The sequence below is a fragment of the Pelophylax lessonae genome (assembly GCF_965119305.1).
Source record: "Pelophylax lessonae genome assembly, chromosome: 2".
Lineage (NCBI taxonomy): Eukaryota > Metazoa > Chordata > Amphibia > Anura > Ranidae > Pelophylax > Pelophylax lessonae.
The window spans coordinates 177,103,366-177,123,768 of NC_138769.1; the positions used below are offsets into that span (position 1 = coordinate 177,103,366).

The 20,403-nt window shown below is 47.8% G+C and overlaps 1 protein-coding gene across 1 annotated transcript in view; it reads left to right on the top strand.

The window, feature by feature from the left end:
• Positions 1-1,110: 1,110 nt before the first annotated feature.
• The window catches only part of POLA1 (DNA polymerase alpha 1, catalytic subunit), a 1,022,539-nt gene continuing 1,003,246 nt past the window's right edge, over positions 1,111-20,403 (top strand). The window contains exon 1 of the mRNA XM_082247055.1: positions 1,111-1,272. Coding sequence (XP_082103181.1) covers positions 1,236-1,272 — 37 coding nt within the window. The 5' untranslated portion in view covers positions 1,111-1,235. The remainder of the gene's footprint in view (positions 1,273-20,403) is intronic.

Sequence of the window (20,403 nt, forward strand, 5' to 3'; positions counted from 1 at the left end):
AGTCCTGGCCAGCGAGGGATTGGGCCACACACAGAGCAGGGCAAACAATGAGGTGACAAAGTCCAGGCAGAGTTCTGGTAGGCCCAGTGTTAATCCACTCACCAGCAGGCAGGTACAGGATAAATCCAAAATCCAGGTTGTAGGAAGGGACAGGGTAAATCCAAAATCCAGGTTGTAGGAAGGTTTGAAGAGGCCCGCAGGAACCAATAGGGGATTCTGTGTTCCCTGGCCGCAGCTCAGAGACACGCAGTCTTCCAAACAGCAGAGATGAACAACCCAGGAAAGACTCTCACTCAGCTAAATATATTAGGACTTGTGTCCCAGCAGGTGGGCCAGGCAACTCCCAGCCAGGCGTCCAGTTTCCCCAGCAACCAGCCCTGCCCCCCTCTACTCGAGCCCACACAAGGAATGTGTTCATTGTCCACAGTGAGCATGAAGGCGGAGAAGCAGACATTCAGGCACCTTGCTGGGGAGGGGAGGAGGACAGCACAGTGGGGGGGGGGCAGGCAAAGGAGTGAGCAGCCAGGGGGGAGAGAAGAATCCCATGCTGGGGAAGATAGTAAAGTACTGGGGGTGCAGAAGAGAGGAAAAGAAGGGGGGGGAAGTAGGGTCCGTGACAGATACATAGTGCATTTTAAATACAACTATATGAATCAGGCCAAAATGAGGGACAAATGGGAAGGAAAGATGGACCTTGTTCAAAATGAGGGACAGTCCCTCAAAATCAAGGACAGTTGGGAGCTATGGTGTTCTGGCTGGGGGGGGGGGGGTCACCCTGTTATAACGCAATAGCATGCGAAAGGGAGATAGTACTAACATCGCTTGTCTCGTTTTTTTTTTTCATTCAGTTGGCTGGGTTGAACAAGAAAGAACATATAGTGTGTGCCAGGTAGAGGCAGATGAGATTTAAATTATCAATACAAATAGTTTGTGTGTTGCATTTGGGTTAGTGTCATTACTAGTGGATATCTCCTTTAACTTGAGGCTGTCTTTAAGCCGCGCATGCGCTTTCCCCACACACACAACGCGTGCCCAGAGAACTCTGGAACGCGCACGTGTGCTGAGAGAAGAGCGAGAGAACGCTTCACTTGTGATTGGAGAATGGCTTTTTCCTGCATTCCCTGATTGGTCTGCAGGGTCGCGCCAGTTTGATTGCAGCTGTGTGTATTTCCGGGTTGTGGCAGTTTTGGCGCCAGGAGGATCCCGTCAGCTCTCGGTAGTCCAGTCTTGAGAACATGGCTCCCGTGTCCAATGGAGACAGCCCGCAGCACGGTAACCGGGAGGGAGGCGGGGTGATATATGAAGGAGCATGCAGTTCTCGTCAATAAATGATATCTCTGTGTTTTCTCGTCCATGGCGAGCTTTTCTATGCACCGTATACACTGACCTGCCTTTGGGTCTGTTACTTTATTCGTGCACCGCCGTCAGTGTAAGGGATTTGTATGAGGGTAACATTGTATGTTCTGGGTGAGACTCCTGTGCCCCGAGCCACACCGGGCACAGGCAGTCACATGCTGGCTCCTTTGTAGCAGCCAATCAGACTTGAGTTCCCAGTGATGATTTAAGCAATTGTACCCATGTGTTGCTGACACCTTGCACAGTGTGTCTGAATAATGACCTAAGGATCAATGAGCGATTTGTAGATTTGAGGAAAGCAATCTGACAGATTGTGTGATATAGGACCCAGTCACACGTCGTGGTGTGTTGCATTAACATACGTGTGTAAAATTACAGCTTTCAATGCCAAACCTATTTGCTTTTTTTTCAAGCTCTCCTCCAGTACAAATTGCTTTAACCACTTAACCCCCGGAATATTTTACCCCCTTCCTGACCAGGGCCTATTTTGCGATTCGGCACTGCGTGACTTTAACGGACAATTGCGCGGTCGTGCGACGCCGTACCTAAACGAATTTGACGTCCTTTTTTTCCCCCACAAACAGAGCTTTCTTTTGGTGGTATTTGATCACCTGTGCAATTTTTTGATCATGCGCTATAAACAAAAAAGTGCTTAAATTTGGCAAAAATAACAATATTATTCACATTTTTTTTTTTTATATGAAATTCCCCAAAAAAAAAAATTAAAAATCAAAATATTTTAACATTTTCGGCCAATTTGTTTTATGCTACATATGTTTGGTAAAAAAAAATCGCAAAAAGCGTATTTTGATTGGTTTGCCCTAAAGTTATCACGTTTACTAACAAAGGGAAAGATTTTTTTTTTTAACGCGTAATGGCGGCGATCTGCAATTTTTTTTTTTGTGGTACTGCGACATTGGGGTGGACAGATCGGACCCTTGACTGACATTTTTGACACTTTTGGGGTTACCAGGGACATTACTGCAGTAATCAGTGCTATACACATATGCAGTGTTACTGTAAAATGACGCTGGTAGTGAAGGGGTTAACTTTATTTGAGAGGGAGGGGTTATGTGTGTCCCTAGGGGCGTGATTCTCTGTGGCTTGAGGTGTAGGAACAATGATCAACGGTCCTATATAGTAGAACCGTATGATCACTGTTTCTACACAGGGGAGAATGACAGGCCTGCCTTTCTCCCGCTGTCACGGACGATCGTGAGTGAGCGGCGGACATCGGGTCACGCGGGGGGGGGGTCCGTGACCGCGTGGGAGCGCGCCTCCGGCGGCGTGCGCTCGCTCCCCAGAGCCTCACAGGCTAGTGATGCACCGGTACGTCACTTTGCCTGTGAGGGGCTGACCGCCGCAGTATATGTACTTGCGGCGGTCGGCAAGTGGTTAAAGCATGGGTGTCCAACCTTTAGACCTCTCTGGGCCACATTAAGTGTAGAGATATTTTCTCGGGCCGCATATAAAATATATACTATAGTTAAGGTATATAAGTAATAAAACGCTGCCACGTCCTTCCTGCGCCCCCCCCCCAATTTAACACAACTAGAGGATAATGAAATAGAATCAGTATACAGAGGGTTACTTCTTCTGAGAGATATTAAAGGAACACTCTAACCACCATCACTACTTCAGTGATTTGAAGTGGTCATGGTGGGAGGAGTCAGAAACACTGTACATGCTGGGATACTTATGTGCTGGGGGATGGTTGCACCCCTAGCACATATGATTTAGGCAGCCAGAAAATGTCATGTCCTTATTCATACATGTATGCATACAAGGACATGACATATTATAGCAAAATACAACTAGTTATTAAAAAACATATTGCAACAGTTAACACACGCTAATGCACATACCTTTTCTACTTATTTTGCAGACTGCTGCCAGTTACTGCTGGTGGGTAATGCTGGTCTTGCGGGTACTGCTGGTCATGAAGTCGGGTACAGCTAGAGGAAGCAGCAGCTGCCATAGAGAGCAGAGCCGCTGCTTCTTGTATGGCTCCTGTCATAGGCAGAGGAGGGGTGCATTTCATACCACTCCGCCTGTGACAGAGCTGGAACTATACAGGAAGCAGCGGCTCTGTCACTGACTGCAGACATCCCAAGCCTCCCACGGCAGCAGGGGGATCGCACGGCACTTGCAGCCCAAACAGTGCCATCCAATGCAGCTTCACCAGTGCGTGCCCATCCAATGCAGCCTGATCAGTGTCCATCTAATGTAGCCTCACCAGTGCGTGCCCATCCAATGCAGTCTGCAATGAAGAGAGAGGAGAGCAACTGGATTACACAGAGCGGGGATCTCCCGCTTACCCAGCGACCACTGCCATACGAAGTCCTGCCTCCTGGACCGACTCCTATGATGGTAGTCGCCAATGTGCTTTCTATCATAGGAGCCGGGCTTCGTATGACAGCTGCCGCTAGATAGACAGGAGATCTCTGATCTGCTTTTAATCGGGCAGCGCTCCCCCTTCCCTCCCCTCTGAGGCAGCTTCTGCCTACAGTTAGTTGGAAGCCGCTGTAGCTGTGCCCCAGACTCGACTTCCTTCCTCCCAAGCAAAAAAAAAAATTGTCAGGGGGCAGTGGGCCGCATTGCCGGCGGTTCCAGGCCGAATGCGGCCCTCGGGCCGCATGTTGGACATGCCTGCTTTTAAAGCATTAATAAATACAAAACCCAACAATATAATTTCCGCTTGTCAATCAGTAGCCATGTCCCACCCGGCGTATAGCAAAATGATGGCCGAGCAGTGGTTTAATTGTTGTGACTGGACGTCCTATGATGTCCTTCGCAACACGCCACTTGTGCGCACCTCCGGGGGCATGCAACTTAGGGATCAGTGGTGTGTCGCTCTTGACACTGCATCTGCGATCAAAGTAAAGCCACATCTTGTCCAAGCACATCTGATCAGCGTACCTACCTAGAAAGTGACTGTTGTTGGCATTCCTCTACTCACGCTGACAGCACATAGAGAAGAACCGACAAGTGGCTTTCTTGACGGTGGATCTGCACTGATTATCAGTGCAGCCTCCTCAGTGCTGCTTTTTCTTTCAGTGCCACCTATCAATACCAATGAGTGCTGCATATCAGTGCACATCAGTGAAGGAGAGAAATTACTTCTTTCCAAAATGTTAGAACCGTAACAAAGAAAAACCTTTTTCTCTTTTTGTTCATTGACGGACACATCTCCATACCTTCTTTGACCCTTGGGATATGCTGCTCTCTATAGGAGTAGGACACTAGGCGTAAACAAGTTTGACTACACCTATAGGGCAGTCCTAGGGGGTATACTCCCACTTCCTGCTATAGGACTTGTTTTTTTCTGCCTAGTCAGGAGTAAGGACCTATTTCCTTGCTTGGATTTCTGGTCCTAGCATTTTGTTCCTTTTTTAAACTGAATTTTATTTTCTGTTTTTGTGAGAACTACAATAAACTCTTGGACTGGGCGTCACACTTATTATCCTAGATCCTTAGTCTTCTCAGTCTGGCCAGTGAGAGTGACAAGACTTTAGCTTCATGCTAGGTTGGCTGCGACATAGCCCCACTGGACGGGGCCTGGCCGGTGAGTGAAACACCTCGCAAGGACGGATAGCCCTGGTTATGACCGGAGTCGCAGCGTACACATGGCCCCCCAGCACCCTCATTCCAAATGGTGCGGTGGACTGCCTGGAGTGGTGCCCCCTCGGTTCCCAGGTGTGGTGAGTAGTGTCCCCTCTCTCCTCTGGGGAATCGTTGGGGTGGACGAGGGCCCTTCCCTTGGGTTGGTAGGCCCCCTATGTGCCCTTCCTTCCCACATTGTGCCCCCCCCCCCACTAGCAGGGTCCCCTTGCACAAAAATCGCCCTCACCTCCCCCCTTAGTCTTCCCCCCCCCCCCTCTCCCTGGGGTGGCCAGGCTATTTTCAGGTGTGGGGTTTCATGCTGTGATGGGCTGGAGAGGGAGCGTGGCGCTGGCGGCTCACACTAACATTTTATGGTGGGTGTCCCTGTTAGGGCCCCCCTGGGGGGCTACAAGTACCTGAGGGGCCATTGGGGGGTCTTGGGTGTGGCGCGGCGCCGCCATTTTCCTGTCGGGGGCTGTTTTGGCAGCCATGTTTGTGTAGTCCGGCGGCCATGTTTTTGGAGTTTCCCATTGAAGTCAATGTGGCGGCCATTTTCTTGTAGCCTGTAGAGAGGTGATATGGCGGTGGGCCTCAAGTGGCAGTGACTGCACTTCCTCTTCCTTTCTGATTGCTGCATGGCAAGCAGCTTAGCGCTCTGTGTCCTTCCTTAAGTCGGTGGTAGTGAGTCCCTGTGGGTGCGCAGCTCCCTCTTACTGCTTTAGCAGTGCCGCTGGTGCCCTGGGACATGTAGTACCGCTGCTGCTGGGGATTCTTGGAACAATTTTTTTTTTTTTTCACTTATTGCGGGCGGTCCCCAGGTTAACCATGTAGTCCCTTTTGTTGCGCGGACTCGTAGAACAAGGGATCAAAATCCACCTGTAACTTCGCGAGAGGTTCAAGAGACCCAGGGCTGGTAAGTCAAAAAGGGGTTCTGCTGGTCCAGCAGACACCCTCCTCTGCCTGAAGGGGCGCCTTCACCCGTAATTGGGGTGAGGGGGGACGTCTTAGCTTCTTTCCAGACCTGTGGACCTTTTTCATTCAACACAAATGGGTCCATGAGTTGATTCTGTCTGGTTACACGATTGAGTTTCAGGCCTTGCCTCCAGCAAGGTTCTTTCCTTTCAATTTGTGCCTGTCCCCGGATTGACTCAGCCAGGGTGTTTCTTCTAAAGGTGAAAGTGCTGAAGTTGCAGTATGAAATTCGGCTCGTGTTCAACCTTCGGTCGTCTCTCAGGACTTGCAATGCAAGTGCTGGGCTTCATGGTCTCTACCTTCGAGGCAGTTCCATTTGCTCAGTTCCATACCAGGCCTCTGCAAAAGGAGATTCTTGCCAAATGGGACAAGAATCCTCAATCTCTGGACAATCTAATCCTGTTGAGCCAGGGTGCGAGGGGATCCTTGATTTGGTAGCTCCGTACTGAAGGATAGAGGGTTGTTTGGATTTGGTGATTCCTACGCGGTTAAAAGCTAGAGAATTTACCTCCTTGGAAGATTTATAATCGAGATTGGAGTGCATGCATTTCTTGGTGTGAGTCTTGGGGGGTATCTCCCTGCTCTTTTTCGGTGTCCCATCTGCTGGAGTTTCTACAACAGGGTGTAAATCAGCATTTGGCTCTGGGCACCATCAAGGGCCAGATTTCCACCTTGGCAATCTCTTTCCAACAGCCGTTGGTTGCAAATTCTTTGGTTCACACTTTCGCCCAGGGGGTTCGCCACTTGGCTCCTCTGGTAAGGTCCCTGGGACCGCAGTCTGGTATTGTTGGTTCTTCAAAAACCGCCTTTTGAAAATATATTCATGAACTTCCTTTGCTTACTCAGGGTGTTGTAGCTGGTTGCGTTTGTCCTGTCGGTCACCTTACCTGGTTGTTCACAGGAACAGAGTGGTGCTATGTCCCTATCAGTCGTTCCTTCCTAAGGTCATCTCGGGTTTCCACCTAAATGAAGACATTGTGTTTCCTTTGTGCCCGAAGCCAAAACGTCCTAAAGAAATTGCTTTACATTCCCTGGATGTGGTTTGGGCAATCTGTGTACCTGGGGGCAACTGAGGTGATTCCGGAAATCGGATTCCTTGTTTGTCCTTACGGATGGATCTTGTAAGGGGCAGGCTGCATCTGCTGCGACCATTTCCAGAGGGATTAGGCAGACGGTGGTGCAGGCCTATTTCATCAGGGGTCAGGTTCCTTCTTTCCCTGTTAAAGTGCTTTCTACAGGGGGGCTTAGTGCCTCCTGGGCCTTCCGTCATCAGTGATCCAGGTGTGCAAGGCGGCAAGATGGTTGTCTGCGCATACGTTCACAGAGTTTACAAGATGGATGTACTCGCATCTGGGGAAGCTGTGTTCGGCTGCAAAGTTTTGCAGGCTGCTGTTGCAGAGGCTCCTGCCTCCTGAGGGTGTATTCTTTCTGGTTGGTGAGCTCCAGTTCTTGGTTGAGCTCCTGGTTTACCTAGTTGGCTATGTTCAGCACTTCTGGGAATTGTGTATTGCTGTGTTTCCCTCTCTCATGTTGACACTGGTTTGGGACGTCCCAAGTGTCAAAGAAGATATGGAGCTGTGTCCATCAATGAATGAAAGAACTGGATTTTTGTCTTGTCGTAAAATCCTTTTCTCTAATGTTATTGACGGACACAGCACCCACCCCTCTATTGAGTTGGGTTATGTATTCTTCTGACACTGCTTTTTACAAAACTGAAGTCCTATAGCAGGAAGTGGGAGTTTACCCCCCTAGGACTACCCTAGGGGCGTAGTCAAACTTGTTTCTGCCTAGTGTCCCACTCCTATGGAGAGCAGCATAACCCAAGGGTCAAAGAAGATATGGAGCTGTATCAATCAATGAACATCAGAGAAAAGGATTTTACATTAAGGCAAACATCAGTTTTTTTTTTTTTTTTTTTTCAAAATTTTCAGTATTTTTTTTTTTTTTTCATAAATAAAACTTAAAAAGATTCAATGTTGATTAAATACCACTAATAGAAAGCTCTGTCTAAAAAAAAATTCAGTTTGGGTACAGCATTTCATGAACACGCTATTGTCATTCAAAGTGCGAAATCGCTTTAACCTCTTCCATGCCGGGCCATTTCTGGCACTCTGCTCCTACATGTAAAAATCATAGAGTAAATAACATGTCACGCTTTAAAATTGCGCACATGTGAAATGAAGCCAATCTTCAGTACTTAAAAATCTCCATAGGCAACACTTTAAAAATTTTTACCAGTCTAGAGTTAGAGGAGGTCTTGGGTTACAATTGTTTCTCTCGCACTAACGTTCGCGGCGATACCGCACATGTATGGATTGAACGCCGTTTACATATGTGGCCGCGACGTACACATACGTTCGCTTCTGTAAGCGGGGAGGGGGGCACTTGAAATTTATATATCTTCTTTACTTTTTTAATTTTTTTTTTTTTTTTGATCACTTATTCCTTTTAAAAGGAATGTAAACGTCCCTTGTAATAGGAATAGTGCATGACAGGTCCTTTATGGAGCGATCTGGTGTCAATAAGGCCTCAGAACTCTCCTACAGACTGGAAAGCCTGAAATATTAAAAAAAAAAAAAAACAAAAAACTAGGCTATCCAGCCGAGATCCTGGCAGTATTGACAACTGCCAGGCCGGTTGTGATGTCATAACGTCACGCCCGGGCCTCCGAGAGTCAGACGTTATGACATCACACCCGGCCTGGCAGTTGTCAATACTGCCAGGATCTCGGCTGGATAGCCTAGTTTTTTTTTTTTTTTTTTTTTTATATTTCAGGCTTTCCAGCCTGTAGGAGAGTTCTGAGGCCTTATTGACATGGGCATCACTGAAATATTTGTATAGAGCACCACTACCAGGGTCAGCCATGTGTGTTTCCAGTGGGTAGTGCATCCCTCTCTATCACTCAGGTATAAGCACTGTGGGATCTTTTTTTTTTTTTTTTTTTCTTTAGGCTCCTTTCACACGGTCCGCCGTCCGGTGCGTTCTGTTCTCTGCTCAGTGGGGGGGGGGGGGGGGTTGATCAACCGATCCCCGCTGAGCAGGCGGATGAGAGCTCCATCTCCGCATGTGCGGAGAGGGAGGTGTCAGAGCCCTGCTGCTCTTTATGGGGGAATTGGATGAGAACGGACCGCCTGTCTGTTCTCATCCGATCCGCTGGACGGATGGAAAATGGGGTTTCCATCTGTCTGGATTTCACGGACAGGATCTGATGCAGATGGCAACGGGATGCATGGAGGATCCGATCAGGTCCGCCTAAAAAACTGAAAGGCAGATCGGATCGTTCGTGTGAAAGGGGCCTTAGGCTTATTGAAGTGGTGGGGTCCCACCAGAAGTTTACTGGGTTTCTTCATCAGAGCATTTCTTTATTTTAGAGCTGCCTATTTTATTCTGATTAGTATTAAATGAGTATCCCTGTGTCTGTTTCTTTCTTGTTTTATTTGGTTTGTGTATAAGATGTGCAATGATTTCCCTAATGTGGTACTAAACCCCCAAAACAAAAAATAATATATCAGTTTACTAATTCTTAAAGCAGAAATAAGTTCCATTGTAAGTCAGTGTGGGCAGGCATTCATTGCAGAAAAGACATGCAATGTGTCTTCTGGAATAAATGTCACCTACCTACCTGATCACAGCAATCCCTGAAATGTAAGCTGAGCTGCGCTAGCCTGCAGCGACTGACCTGATGTGCGCGGGTATGACTAGCTCCCACGCATGCGCAGTAGTGATGTGATTCCAACTGACCACTGAAGAGGCCTGAAAACTGCCACCGAGGAGCTTATGGCAGCACTAGAGGGACTGTTGGAAACGTGAGTATCTTTGCCTCCATCCTAGGGAGGACAGGGATCAGTGTGCCAGTGTCATAACTACACACATGAAGCGTCACATCGGGAAACAACTCCCATTATGCACTGTTGCTTCGGTGGTGGGTGGGGTGGGACAGGACACATAATTTCCATTGTTTGCCAACCAGAGGCAGAGTAGTACAACATTAAAATAGTGTAGATTAGTGTACAATGTTTTAAAAAAAAAAAAGAATTGATTCTATTTAGTGTCCATTCATTTAATATTGGGGGCATACAAGTTTTTTTGACACATTTGATTATTATTTTTTTTAAGTAACGCAATAGTTAATTTTCCTGGTAATTAGTTTTTAATGATGTAACTCAATTACTTTTTGTGAGAAGTAACTATAACGAATTACTTTTTTTAAGGTACATGCCCAACACTGCCGATAGCACAGGTGAGCCGATAGAGGCACCGGAGGGGCCCTCCCACCACCTGTAAGAACGATCAAGTGTCTGAAAGACTAAGACTAAGATTTTTTTATATGGTGTACAGGAATCGCCAGCTAAAAAAAAAATCTGATGTCTGCAGCCACAGGCGTTATTCAGATATCTCCACTTAAAGCCCAGGACATCATATGACGTCCAGCAGTAAGGAAGTGGTTAAATAGAATTAAAAATAAAAGTGCAACAGCGCTGAAAATTGACCTGGGTTGGAAGGGGGTAAAAGTGCCCAGTAGTGATGTGGTAGTTGCATTATTTTTCCCCTCTGGGTTCAATTGGTGATCAAGCCAGTAACGCACCTCCTGAATTAGAGAGCAACCAGTCTGGGTGAAGGAGTGCAGGGGGCACCTTTTAAAAGCACCATTGTCAGTCTTGGGGGAGGGAAGTGTTGGATGAATTTACAGTGTCATTGCTAGAGTTTTTTTTTTTTTTTTGGGATGGTGCATGTGATAAGCACAGGGCCAATCAGAATTTTCCAGATAGAGGGTCAGGGGTCCTGCAGCCTCATAGGATAGTCAGAGTAAAATGAAAACTCCTCCTACAAGCTTTAGCCCTCGTTCACATTAAATGTGGATTTGAAATCGAGTGACGTCATCTGAACTCGCACGATCTCAAAGCCTCATTTCTATCCGAATTTGGGGGCGACTTAAGCAATCTATGCGGTTCATGCCAACATGTGTATGATGTTGCTGAAAGTACTGCAGGAACTACTTTTGGAAATTGTTGCAGCGCCGCAAAGTCACTGACCTGCTGATTGGGACGGTACCGTTGCCAGCAATAGGCTGCGATTTGACCTGTCAGATATCGCCGATGTGAACAGGGGTTCAACCAGACACTGATGTCACAAGACGGCTGTGTACTCTGATGAGAAAGGGTATTTAGCAGTTTATATTTACTAAAATAATTCAATTTCCGTGTACTTTGAATAACATGTGCGTGGTCATGTTACACTCTACCCATGTTTTTATAATTTTTTTGCACACAAAGCTTTTTTTGTAAACGGGTAATTTTTCTCTTTCACTGGTGGGCGCTGATGGGGCTGCACTCCTAATCGGTGCCCTGATTATCACTGTATACGTCCCCTTCACACAAGCAGGTTACTGGCTCTCCTCTCCTCTCGCTGTCAGCATGAGGAAATGAATGTTAACTGGCTTGTGTTATGTTTACATCGTGATCAGCTGTGATTGGACACAGCTGATCAGGTGGTAAAGGGCCCAAGGACACAGCAATCACAGAGCATGCTATCATGGAACGACATCATATGACTCCCTTCCAGAACTGACCGACTGCGCTGTAGCTGTAATTCGGGTATATCGCAGTCGAGAAGTGGTTAAAGTGGTTCTAAACGCAAAACTTTTTTTACTTTTAAGGCTGGGTTCACACCTAATTCAGCCAGGCTTACAGAAGGGGTCTGGTGTTTCCCTGTTCACCATTTCAGGGATGATTAGGGCCCAAATTTTTGCATGAATTCAGAACTGAAACAGAGCCAAAAATGCACAGGACTATTGTTCAATGCGCTCCACTGCTGCCCCGGAGCCAGGAGCAGAGCGCACTGGCAGGGGACCCCTGAAGAGGAGGTTAGAGGTCACTGCAATATCATCGCACGGAGCAGGTAAGTATGACCACTTTGTTTTAGAAATAAAATGTTAGTCTTTACAAGAGCTTTAAAAAGCCATTTTGTAAAGAAATTGAAAAATATCTTTCCATGGCACTGGCCTCGGACGCTTTTAGAACGTACTGGCGATGTCGCCATGCTTTCCTGCAGAGCCTGGGGATCTAAGATCCCAAGAGAGAGTGCACTCCAGTCCATTGCATTGAGTTTGTTCCATAGTTTGTGAGGTTGAAAAAAGACATCAGTCCATCCAGTTCAACCTATGTGTTTGTGTTTGCTGTTAACCGTACATTGAATACCCCTGTATGTTGTGGTCTTTAAGGTGTCCATCTAATAGTTTTTTGAAACTATCGATGCTCCCTGCTGATACGACTGCTTGTGGAAGAGAATTCCACATCCTTACTGCTCTGACAGCGAAGAACCCCTTACGTATTTTAAGGTTAAACCGTTTTTCCTCTAGTTTTAGTGAGTGGCCACGTGTCTTATTGTATTCCCTTTCTCTGAATAGTTTGTTCCTTATGCTAGGGTCGCCAGTACAGTATTTGTACATTGATATCATATCCCCCCTCAATCGTCTCTTTTCCAGAGAGAATAAGTTCAGTGCTTGTAGTCTTTCCTCATAGCTGATGTCCTCCAATCCCCTAATTATTTTTGTTGCCCTTCTCTGGACTCTCTCCAGTTCCAGCCCATCCTTCCTGAGGACCGGTGCCCAGAACTGGACAGCATACTCCAGATGTGGCCGGACCAGAGTCTTGTAGAGTGGGAGAATAATCTCTTTATTTCTGGAGTGAATCCCCTTTTTTATACATCCCAGTATTCTGTTGGCTTTGCTTGCAGCGGCTTGGCATTGCATGCCACTGCCAAGCCTGTTGTCTACCAGTACCCCCAGGTCCTTTTTTCCATCCTAGACTCACCCAGAGGTTTCCCCCCCCCCCCAGTGAGTGGCTTGCTTTTGTGTTTCTGACGCCCAAGTGCATTACTTTACATTTTTCAACATTAAAGCGGAGTTCCGGCCACAAAATCGACATAATCGATTTTGTGGCCATCCGCTTGCTTTTCGTCACCTGAAAAGGAAATGGATAGTTACGATTTTTTTTTTTTTTACTTTGTTATTGTAGAAAAATATACTCCCCTTTCTTCCACTTCCTCCCGCGGCCCGCGCCGTCACTTCGGGTTTGCAATGATTCCTGGGAGCTGAACGTCATCGCTCCCAGGAATCAATGCGACGGCACCGGCCCCGCTCGTCACTTCCGGTGCGGCGCCGCATTCCCTGCTAAACAGCTTCTGGGCAAAATTTGCAAAATAAACACAAATTTCGACACATCTGTTACTGAACATGTTAATCTTTATTAACATTAAGGGCTTGTTTTTCACACCTTGACTGCATGAAAACTGATAGGAAAAGTGCACTTGCAGGGACATCAGTTTCACATCATCTGTTTGTGCATTAAAGCATAATAAACTGCTGCATTAGTGCACTCACTGAAATAATTCTAAATCACTACTGCAGTGTAGTCAGTGCAAAACTGTTAGGAAAAAAAGCTAGGCAACAGCTAGACAGTGGATTGGAGTCAGTGGACTATAGCTGCAGTAGGGCACTCACTGCAACTACTGCAGTCAGTGCAAAACTGCTAGAAAGCTACACAGTGGATTGGAGTGGACACTACTGCTACACTTTTCAATACTCCCAGTTAAGTAGAACAATATTATACTGCCGAAAGAAGAACATTTCAGCATGTCCATGGTCACCTGTTAAACGGCTTATGTTTTGTTCATATAATGCTGCCATTTCATTTACATGCTCAGGAGGAGAGGAAGACATAGGAGCAGAGAGAGAGGTATCTTCTAGCATGGGAAGCAAGTCTTTTGTAGCGTGCCTCAATTAATTTCCACCACTAAAGAGGATCTTCTGTCAATTACTGGTTCCTTCAAATAGAAATGAAATTCATCATCCAGGCTCATTATTGCAGATTCAGAAGAAATTGAATCCCCTGCATGAGTCCCCAATAAAACACTGAAAATGTCCTGATCAATTCGACCACGATGAAGATGATTCTCTTCTGTCCGTTGACGTATTTTTGGACATTTTTCTATTTTTGCAGCATGCTGCTCTTTCAGATTATAAAAATAGTGATCTGGACTTGTCTTTTTGGCAGGAACCTCCTGCACCTTCTATCTTCTGTCAGCCATTGTTTTGCCTTAGCCAATACATCATCAGAAGAGAAAGCATGGTTCTTGTATTGGATTCAAAAGACTTGCAAGCACAACATTTTTAATCGCTTCATGCTTATTAAAAAATATATCAATCAAAGCTCTTTGGCTTGACAGACCATGATTTGAAAGTTGGAGGGTGTGGTGTGCCATGACACTGATGTCTCATTCCTTCCTGCATGTTTGCTCCACTGTCTCGATGTCTCGATGTAGCACAAGCATCACTTGGTCTTTGTTGATTCCCCAGTCTTCAAGCATGCCTTCCCCAGTCTTCAAGCATGCCTAGAAACATTTCTCTACTGTACTCAGTGTGGGATCCTTGCATCACTTTCGTATTCAACACCAATTGCCTTTTTGTCCATCCACTGTCAATGGAGTGGCATGTAAGAATCATTAGTGACTCTCCTGACTCTGTTTGTCCTGACGAGCAGCAGTCGTGAATGAGAGTGAGTTGCCAGCATTCTCTGGTTGCAGCAATAGCCTTTACTTTGTCAACGACCTTTTGGTGAATCTTTCCCAGCATTTCGATTTGATAATACTTCTCACTCCTCAGTGTGTAGCTTGGCTCCAGTATTGACATCAACTGCCTAAATCCTGAGTCCCACCACTGTAAATGGCTGGTTATCAGTGACCATCATCTCTGTGGTTACTCTGTCCAGCAGTTGGGGATCTTCCATCTGAATCTAGACAGTTACACCTATTTTTTCAGAAACCTCGGTTATTGTTGCCTGGGATAGTGGAGGAGGTATTTCAAAATCACATTGATAATCATTTTATTTTGTCTGTGCTGCATGATATAATTGATTATGATGAAAACTTAGATGGGCCCAAAGATTTGACGTATTTTTTTTGTTTTTTTGCAGTTACTGATCCCATGCTTCTATTTGTGCATGTGTTGCACACTGCTGCCTTTCCTGGAGATGGTTAAGATGATAAATAGTCCCAGACCACACTTTTTTACTTTTTCTGTCCTCATCCATCTCCATTGCAATTTGAAAGAGACAAAATGGCTGGCTGGCTGCTGACCTGGCACCCTGCCCTGCTGTGGGTGGCTTGCTCGCACCCTGTTGGTTGGTGGCTGACGCCTGGCAGTGTGGGTGGCTTGCTGGCACCCTGTTTTGGGTCGGTGGCTGACGCCTGGCAGTGTGGGTGGCTTGCTGGCACCCTGTTTTGGGTCGGTGGCTGACGCCTGGCAGTGTGGGTGGCTTGCTGGCACCCTGTTTTGGGTCAGTGGCTGACGCCTGGCAGTGTGGGTGGCTTGCTGAGTTGCTGCCACCATGTAGTGGGTCGGTGGCTGAGGCCTGGCAGTGTGGGTGGTTTGCTTGCTGGCACCCTGTTGTGGGGTGGCTGGCTTGCTGGCACCCTGTTGTGGGTCGGTGGCTGACGTCTGGCAGTGTGGTTGGCTTCCTGGCACCCTGTTTTGGGTCAGTGGCTGACGCCTGGCAGTGTGGGTGGCTTGCTGAGTTGCTGCCACCATGTAGTGGGTCGGCTGACGCCTGGCATTGTGGGTGGTTTGCTTGCTGGCACCTTGTTGTGGGGTGGCTGGCTTGCTGGCACCCTGTTGTGGGTCGGTGGCTGATGCCTGGCAGTGTGGGTGGCTGGCTGGTACCCTGTTGTGGGTCGGTGGCTGATGCCTGGCAGTGTGGGTGGCTGGCTGGTACCCTGTTGTGGGTCGGTGGCTGATGCCTGGCAGTGTGGGTGGCTGGCTGGCACCCTGTTGTGGGTCAGTGGCTGATGCCTGGCAGTGTGGGTGGCTGGCTGGCACCCTGTTGTGGGTCGGTGGCTGACGCCTGGCAGTGTGGGTGGCTGGCTTGCTGGAACACTGTTGTGGCTAGCTGGCTGGCTTGGTGTTACCCTGTGGTGGGTGGGTGGATGGCTTGGTTTCACCCTGTGGTGGGTGGCTGGCTGGCTGGCTTGGTTTCACCCTGTGGCGGGCGGGTGGGTGGCTGGCTGGCTTGGTTTCACCCTGTGGCGGGCGGGTGGGTGGCTGGCTGGCTTGGTTTCACCCTGTGGTGGGTGGGTGGCTGGCTGGCTTGGTTTCACCCTGTGGTGGGTGGGTGGGTGGCTGGCTGGCTGGCTTGGTTTCACCCTGTGGTGGGTGGGTGGCTGGCTGGCTTGGTTTCACCCTGTGGTGGGTGGGTGGCTGGCTGGCTTGGTTTCACCCTGTGGTGGGTGGGTGGCTGGCTGGCTGGCTTGGTTTCACCCTGTGGTGGGTGGGTGGCTGGCTGGCTGGCTTGGTTTCACCCTGTGGTGGGTGGGTGGCTGGCTGGCTGGCTGGCTTGGTTTCACCCTGTGGTGGGTGGGTGGCTGGCTGGCTGGCTGGCTTGGTTTCACCCTGTGGTGGGTGGGTGGCTGGCTGGCTGGCTGGCTTGGTTTCACCCTGTGGTGGGTGGGTGGCTGGCTGGCTGGCTTGGTTTCACCCTGTGGTGGGTGGGTGGCTGGCTGGCTGGCTTGGTTTCACCCTGTGGTGGGTGGGTGGCTGGCTGGCTGGCTTGGTTTCACCCTGTGGTGGGTGGGTGGCTGGCTGGCTGGCTTGGTTTCACCCTGTGGTGGGTGGGTGGCTGGCTGGCTGGCTTGGTTTCACCCTGTGGTGGGTGGGTGGCTGGCTGGCTGGCTTGGTTTCACCCTGTGGTGGGTGGGTGGCTGGCTGGCTGGCTTGGTTTCACCCTGTGGTGGGTGGGTGGCTGGCTGGCTGGCTGGCTTGGTTTCACCCTGTGGTGGGTGGCTGGCTGGCTGGCTTGGTTTCACCCTGTGGTGGGTGGGTGGCTGGCTGGCTGGCTGGCTTGGTTTCACCCTGTGGTGGGTGGGTGGCTGGCTGGCTTGGTTTCACCCTGTGGTGGGTGGGTGGCTGGCTGGCTGGCTGGCTTGGTTTCACCCTGTGGTGGGTGGCTGGCTGGCTGGCTGGCTGGCTTGGTTTCACCCTGTGGTGGGTGGGTGGCTGGCTGGCTTGGTTTCACCCTGTGGTGGGTGGGTGGCTGGCTGGCTGGCTGGCTTGGTTTCACCCAGTTCTGGTTCGGGTGGCTGGCACCCTGTGGTGGGTGGCTGACGCCAGGGTCTGTGGGTGGCTGGCTGGCAACGTGTCTGGACTGTAGCTGGCTGCAAACTGGCTGTCCAAGGCATGGGAGGCGGTCTTAGAAGGCAGAATGTGTGCAGTGCTTTGTGAAATGACGTCACGTATGCGACGCGCAGGCGTGGGAGGTGGTCTTAGAAAGCGGAACGTGTGCAACGCAACATACGCAATGACGTCACGAAAATATTGGTAACTTCAGAGTCGGATTCCGATGTATCGGGGAAAGTGCATATTGGCCCCCGATATATCGGTGTTGCCGATAATCGGTCGATCCCTACTGTATACCATTTAGGTACGACTTTCATGCAAATTTTTAGGGGTTAATATTGAAATCTTTGGCCCTAAATTTCTTGAAAGTCAGACCAAAGTAGTGCATGAACTACTTCTGAAGTTGCTGCAACTTTGTTACACATATATGAATGATAATCATTGGCAAACATGAGGAACAATTTGTCTTGTGACTTTGATTTCCAGTGTAAAGTGTAAATGGAGCCTTAGTGTCGGTTCACACTGATCCGACCCCACTTCGGCCGACTAATGCCGTCTCCCGTGCACCGCAACTTCAGCGTGGCTTGCAACGACTTCACATAATGGAAGTCAATGCAAGTCGCTCCGACTTTGCAAAAAAAAGGTGCAGGAACCTTTTTCTAAGTCGGAACGACTTGAGTCGCTCCTATTAGAGCAGTTCCATTGCGCAGCATGGACAGCTCCATTCACACATGAGCGTATTGTTTTCAGGCGTTTTTTTGGGGCTTTTTCAGGCTTTTTTTTCTTTTTTTCAGCTGTTTTTTGCAGGTGTTTGGAGGAAGACATTGACCTCTAACAAAAATGCTTGTAATCAGCCGAAAAAGCTCATGCACTTTTTTGAGCTTCAGGCATTTTTCTTCTGGAGACAAAACGCCCAGATGTGAACAGGGGCCATTTAAATTAATGGGATTTTGCTTGTTGGGCATTTTGAGACTTCAGAGATGAGCATTTTACAAGCTGAAATACGCTCAGGTGCGACCAGGCCTTATGTTTATGACAAATTGTGTAGCTTGATACGGAGGACAGGCCAATGACATACCCATTTGTACAGGGTGTTTCCTCGCTGGCTGTTTGAGCAAAGTGTTGTTCTCTCACTGGGAATGATATTCTGTGTTACCATTAGTGAGGCGTGGGTAGTATTTTCACAGCACTTTTTAGCGATCCAGGATCACAAGAGTACCTTAAAAAAACCTGCTTGCTTCATCTCCAGTGTGGATTGCAAAAACCTCACTCCTGGGATATTGATCTGGTCAGTTAAGTAGCAGAGGGGGTTGTTAATCGGTTTAAGCTGCTTTGGTGTTAATGGAATTAACAGGGGCACTACATGGGCAATAATGAGACTACCTCCAAAACAGAATGGTTTTACAAGTGAAAGCCACTGAATTTTTTTATTTTTTTTTTCTGTCCCTACTAATCTTTTCTGACTGTTTTTCACTAGTTTTGCATTTGGCTAGGGTCGGTGTCACGACTGGTAGCATGAAGCGATACCTGGACCCTATAGAGGTTGTTCAGGCATTCCAACTCCTCCAGGATGGCACATCAATACGTGCCATTGCCAGGTTTGCTGCGTCTTCCACCACAGTCTCAAGAGCATGGAGGAGATACCAGGAAACAGGTAGTTACTCAAGGTAGAACTGGACAGGGCCAAAAAAGCCCTTAACCCATTAGCAGGACTGGTATTTGCTTCTTTGTGCAAGGAGGAACAGGATGAACACTGCTACATCCCTACAAAAAACCTCCAGCAGGCCACTGGTGGGAATGTCTCTGACCAAACAATAAGAAACAGACTTTGAGGATGGCCCAATGTCCTCTAGTGGGCCCTGTGCTCACTGTCCAGCACCGTGGAGCTTGAATGCCATTTGCCATTGAACACTAGAATTGACAGGTCCGCCACTGGCACCCTGTGCTTTTTACAGATGAGAGCAGGTTCACCCTGAGCACGTGGCAGACGTGAAAGGGTCTGAAGAAGCCGTGGAGAACGTCATGCTGCCTGTAACATTGTTCAGCATTGCCAGTTTGGTGGTTGGTCAGTGATGGTCTGGGGAGGAATACAGTTGTGCTCATAAGTTTATACCCTGGCAGAATTGGATTTCGTGGCCATTTTTTAGAGAACATGAATGATGAGACACAAACTTTTCTTTTCACTCCTGGTTAGCGTTTGGCTGAAGTCATTTATTAATAGAAAAAAAAAAAAAACTGGCCTAACTTTTTCTTAGCTGGCTGACTCCTAGATTTCAGGCAAATTCGTCAAACCCTGGTTTAGGATTATTCTCATGTTGGAATGTCCAAGTACGTCCCATGTGCAGCTTCCGGCTGATGAATGCAAATTTTCCTCCAGTATTTTTTGATAAAATACTGCATTCCTCTTGCCATCAATTCTGACCAAATTTCTTGTGCCTTTGCAGCTCACACATCCCCAAAACATCAGCGATCCACCTCGGTGTTTCGCAGTAGGAATGGTGTACCTTTCATTATAGGCCTTTGTTGACTCCTCTCCAAATGTAGCGCTTATGGTTGTGGCCAAAAAGCTCAATTTTGGTCTCCTCACTGCAAATGACTTTGTGCCAGAAGGTTTGAGGCTTGTCTCTGTGCTGTTAGGCGTATTGTTAGCGGGATACTTTGTGACATTTGCTTAGTAATGGCTTTCCTCTGGCGACTTGGCCACTCATCTTCCTTCAAGTGCCTCCTTTATTGTGCATCTTGAAACAGTCACACCACGTGTTTTCAGAGAGTCCTGTATTTCACCTGAAGTTATTTGTGGGTTTTTCTTTGCATCCTGAACAATTTTCCTGGCAGTTGTGGCTGAAATTTTAGTTGGTCTATCTGACTGTGGTTTGGTTTCAACAGAACCCCTCATTTTCCACTTCTTGATCAGAGTTTGAACACTGCTGCATTCCTTCGATATCTTTTTATATCGCTTTCTTGTTTTTTACAGTTCAACTTCCTTTTCCCACAGATCCTTTGACAATTCTTTTTGCTTTCCCCCATGACTCAGAATCCAGAAAAATCAGTGCAGCACTGGGTGAAAGATGCATGGGTCTGTCAGGAGTCCAAAAACTCATTGACTATTATATATATATATATATATATATAACAAGCAAACTGATCACAGGTGAAGATGGTTACCTTTTTTAATAGCCATTCAAACCCTTTTGTGTCAACTTGTGTGCATGTTATCGGGCCAAAATCACCAGAGTATGTAAACTTTTGATGAGGATCATTTGGGTAGTTTCTGTTGTCATTATGATTTTAAAAGAGTAAACACG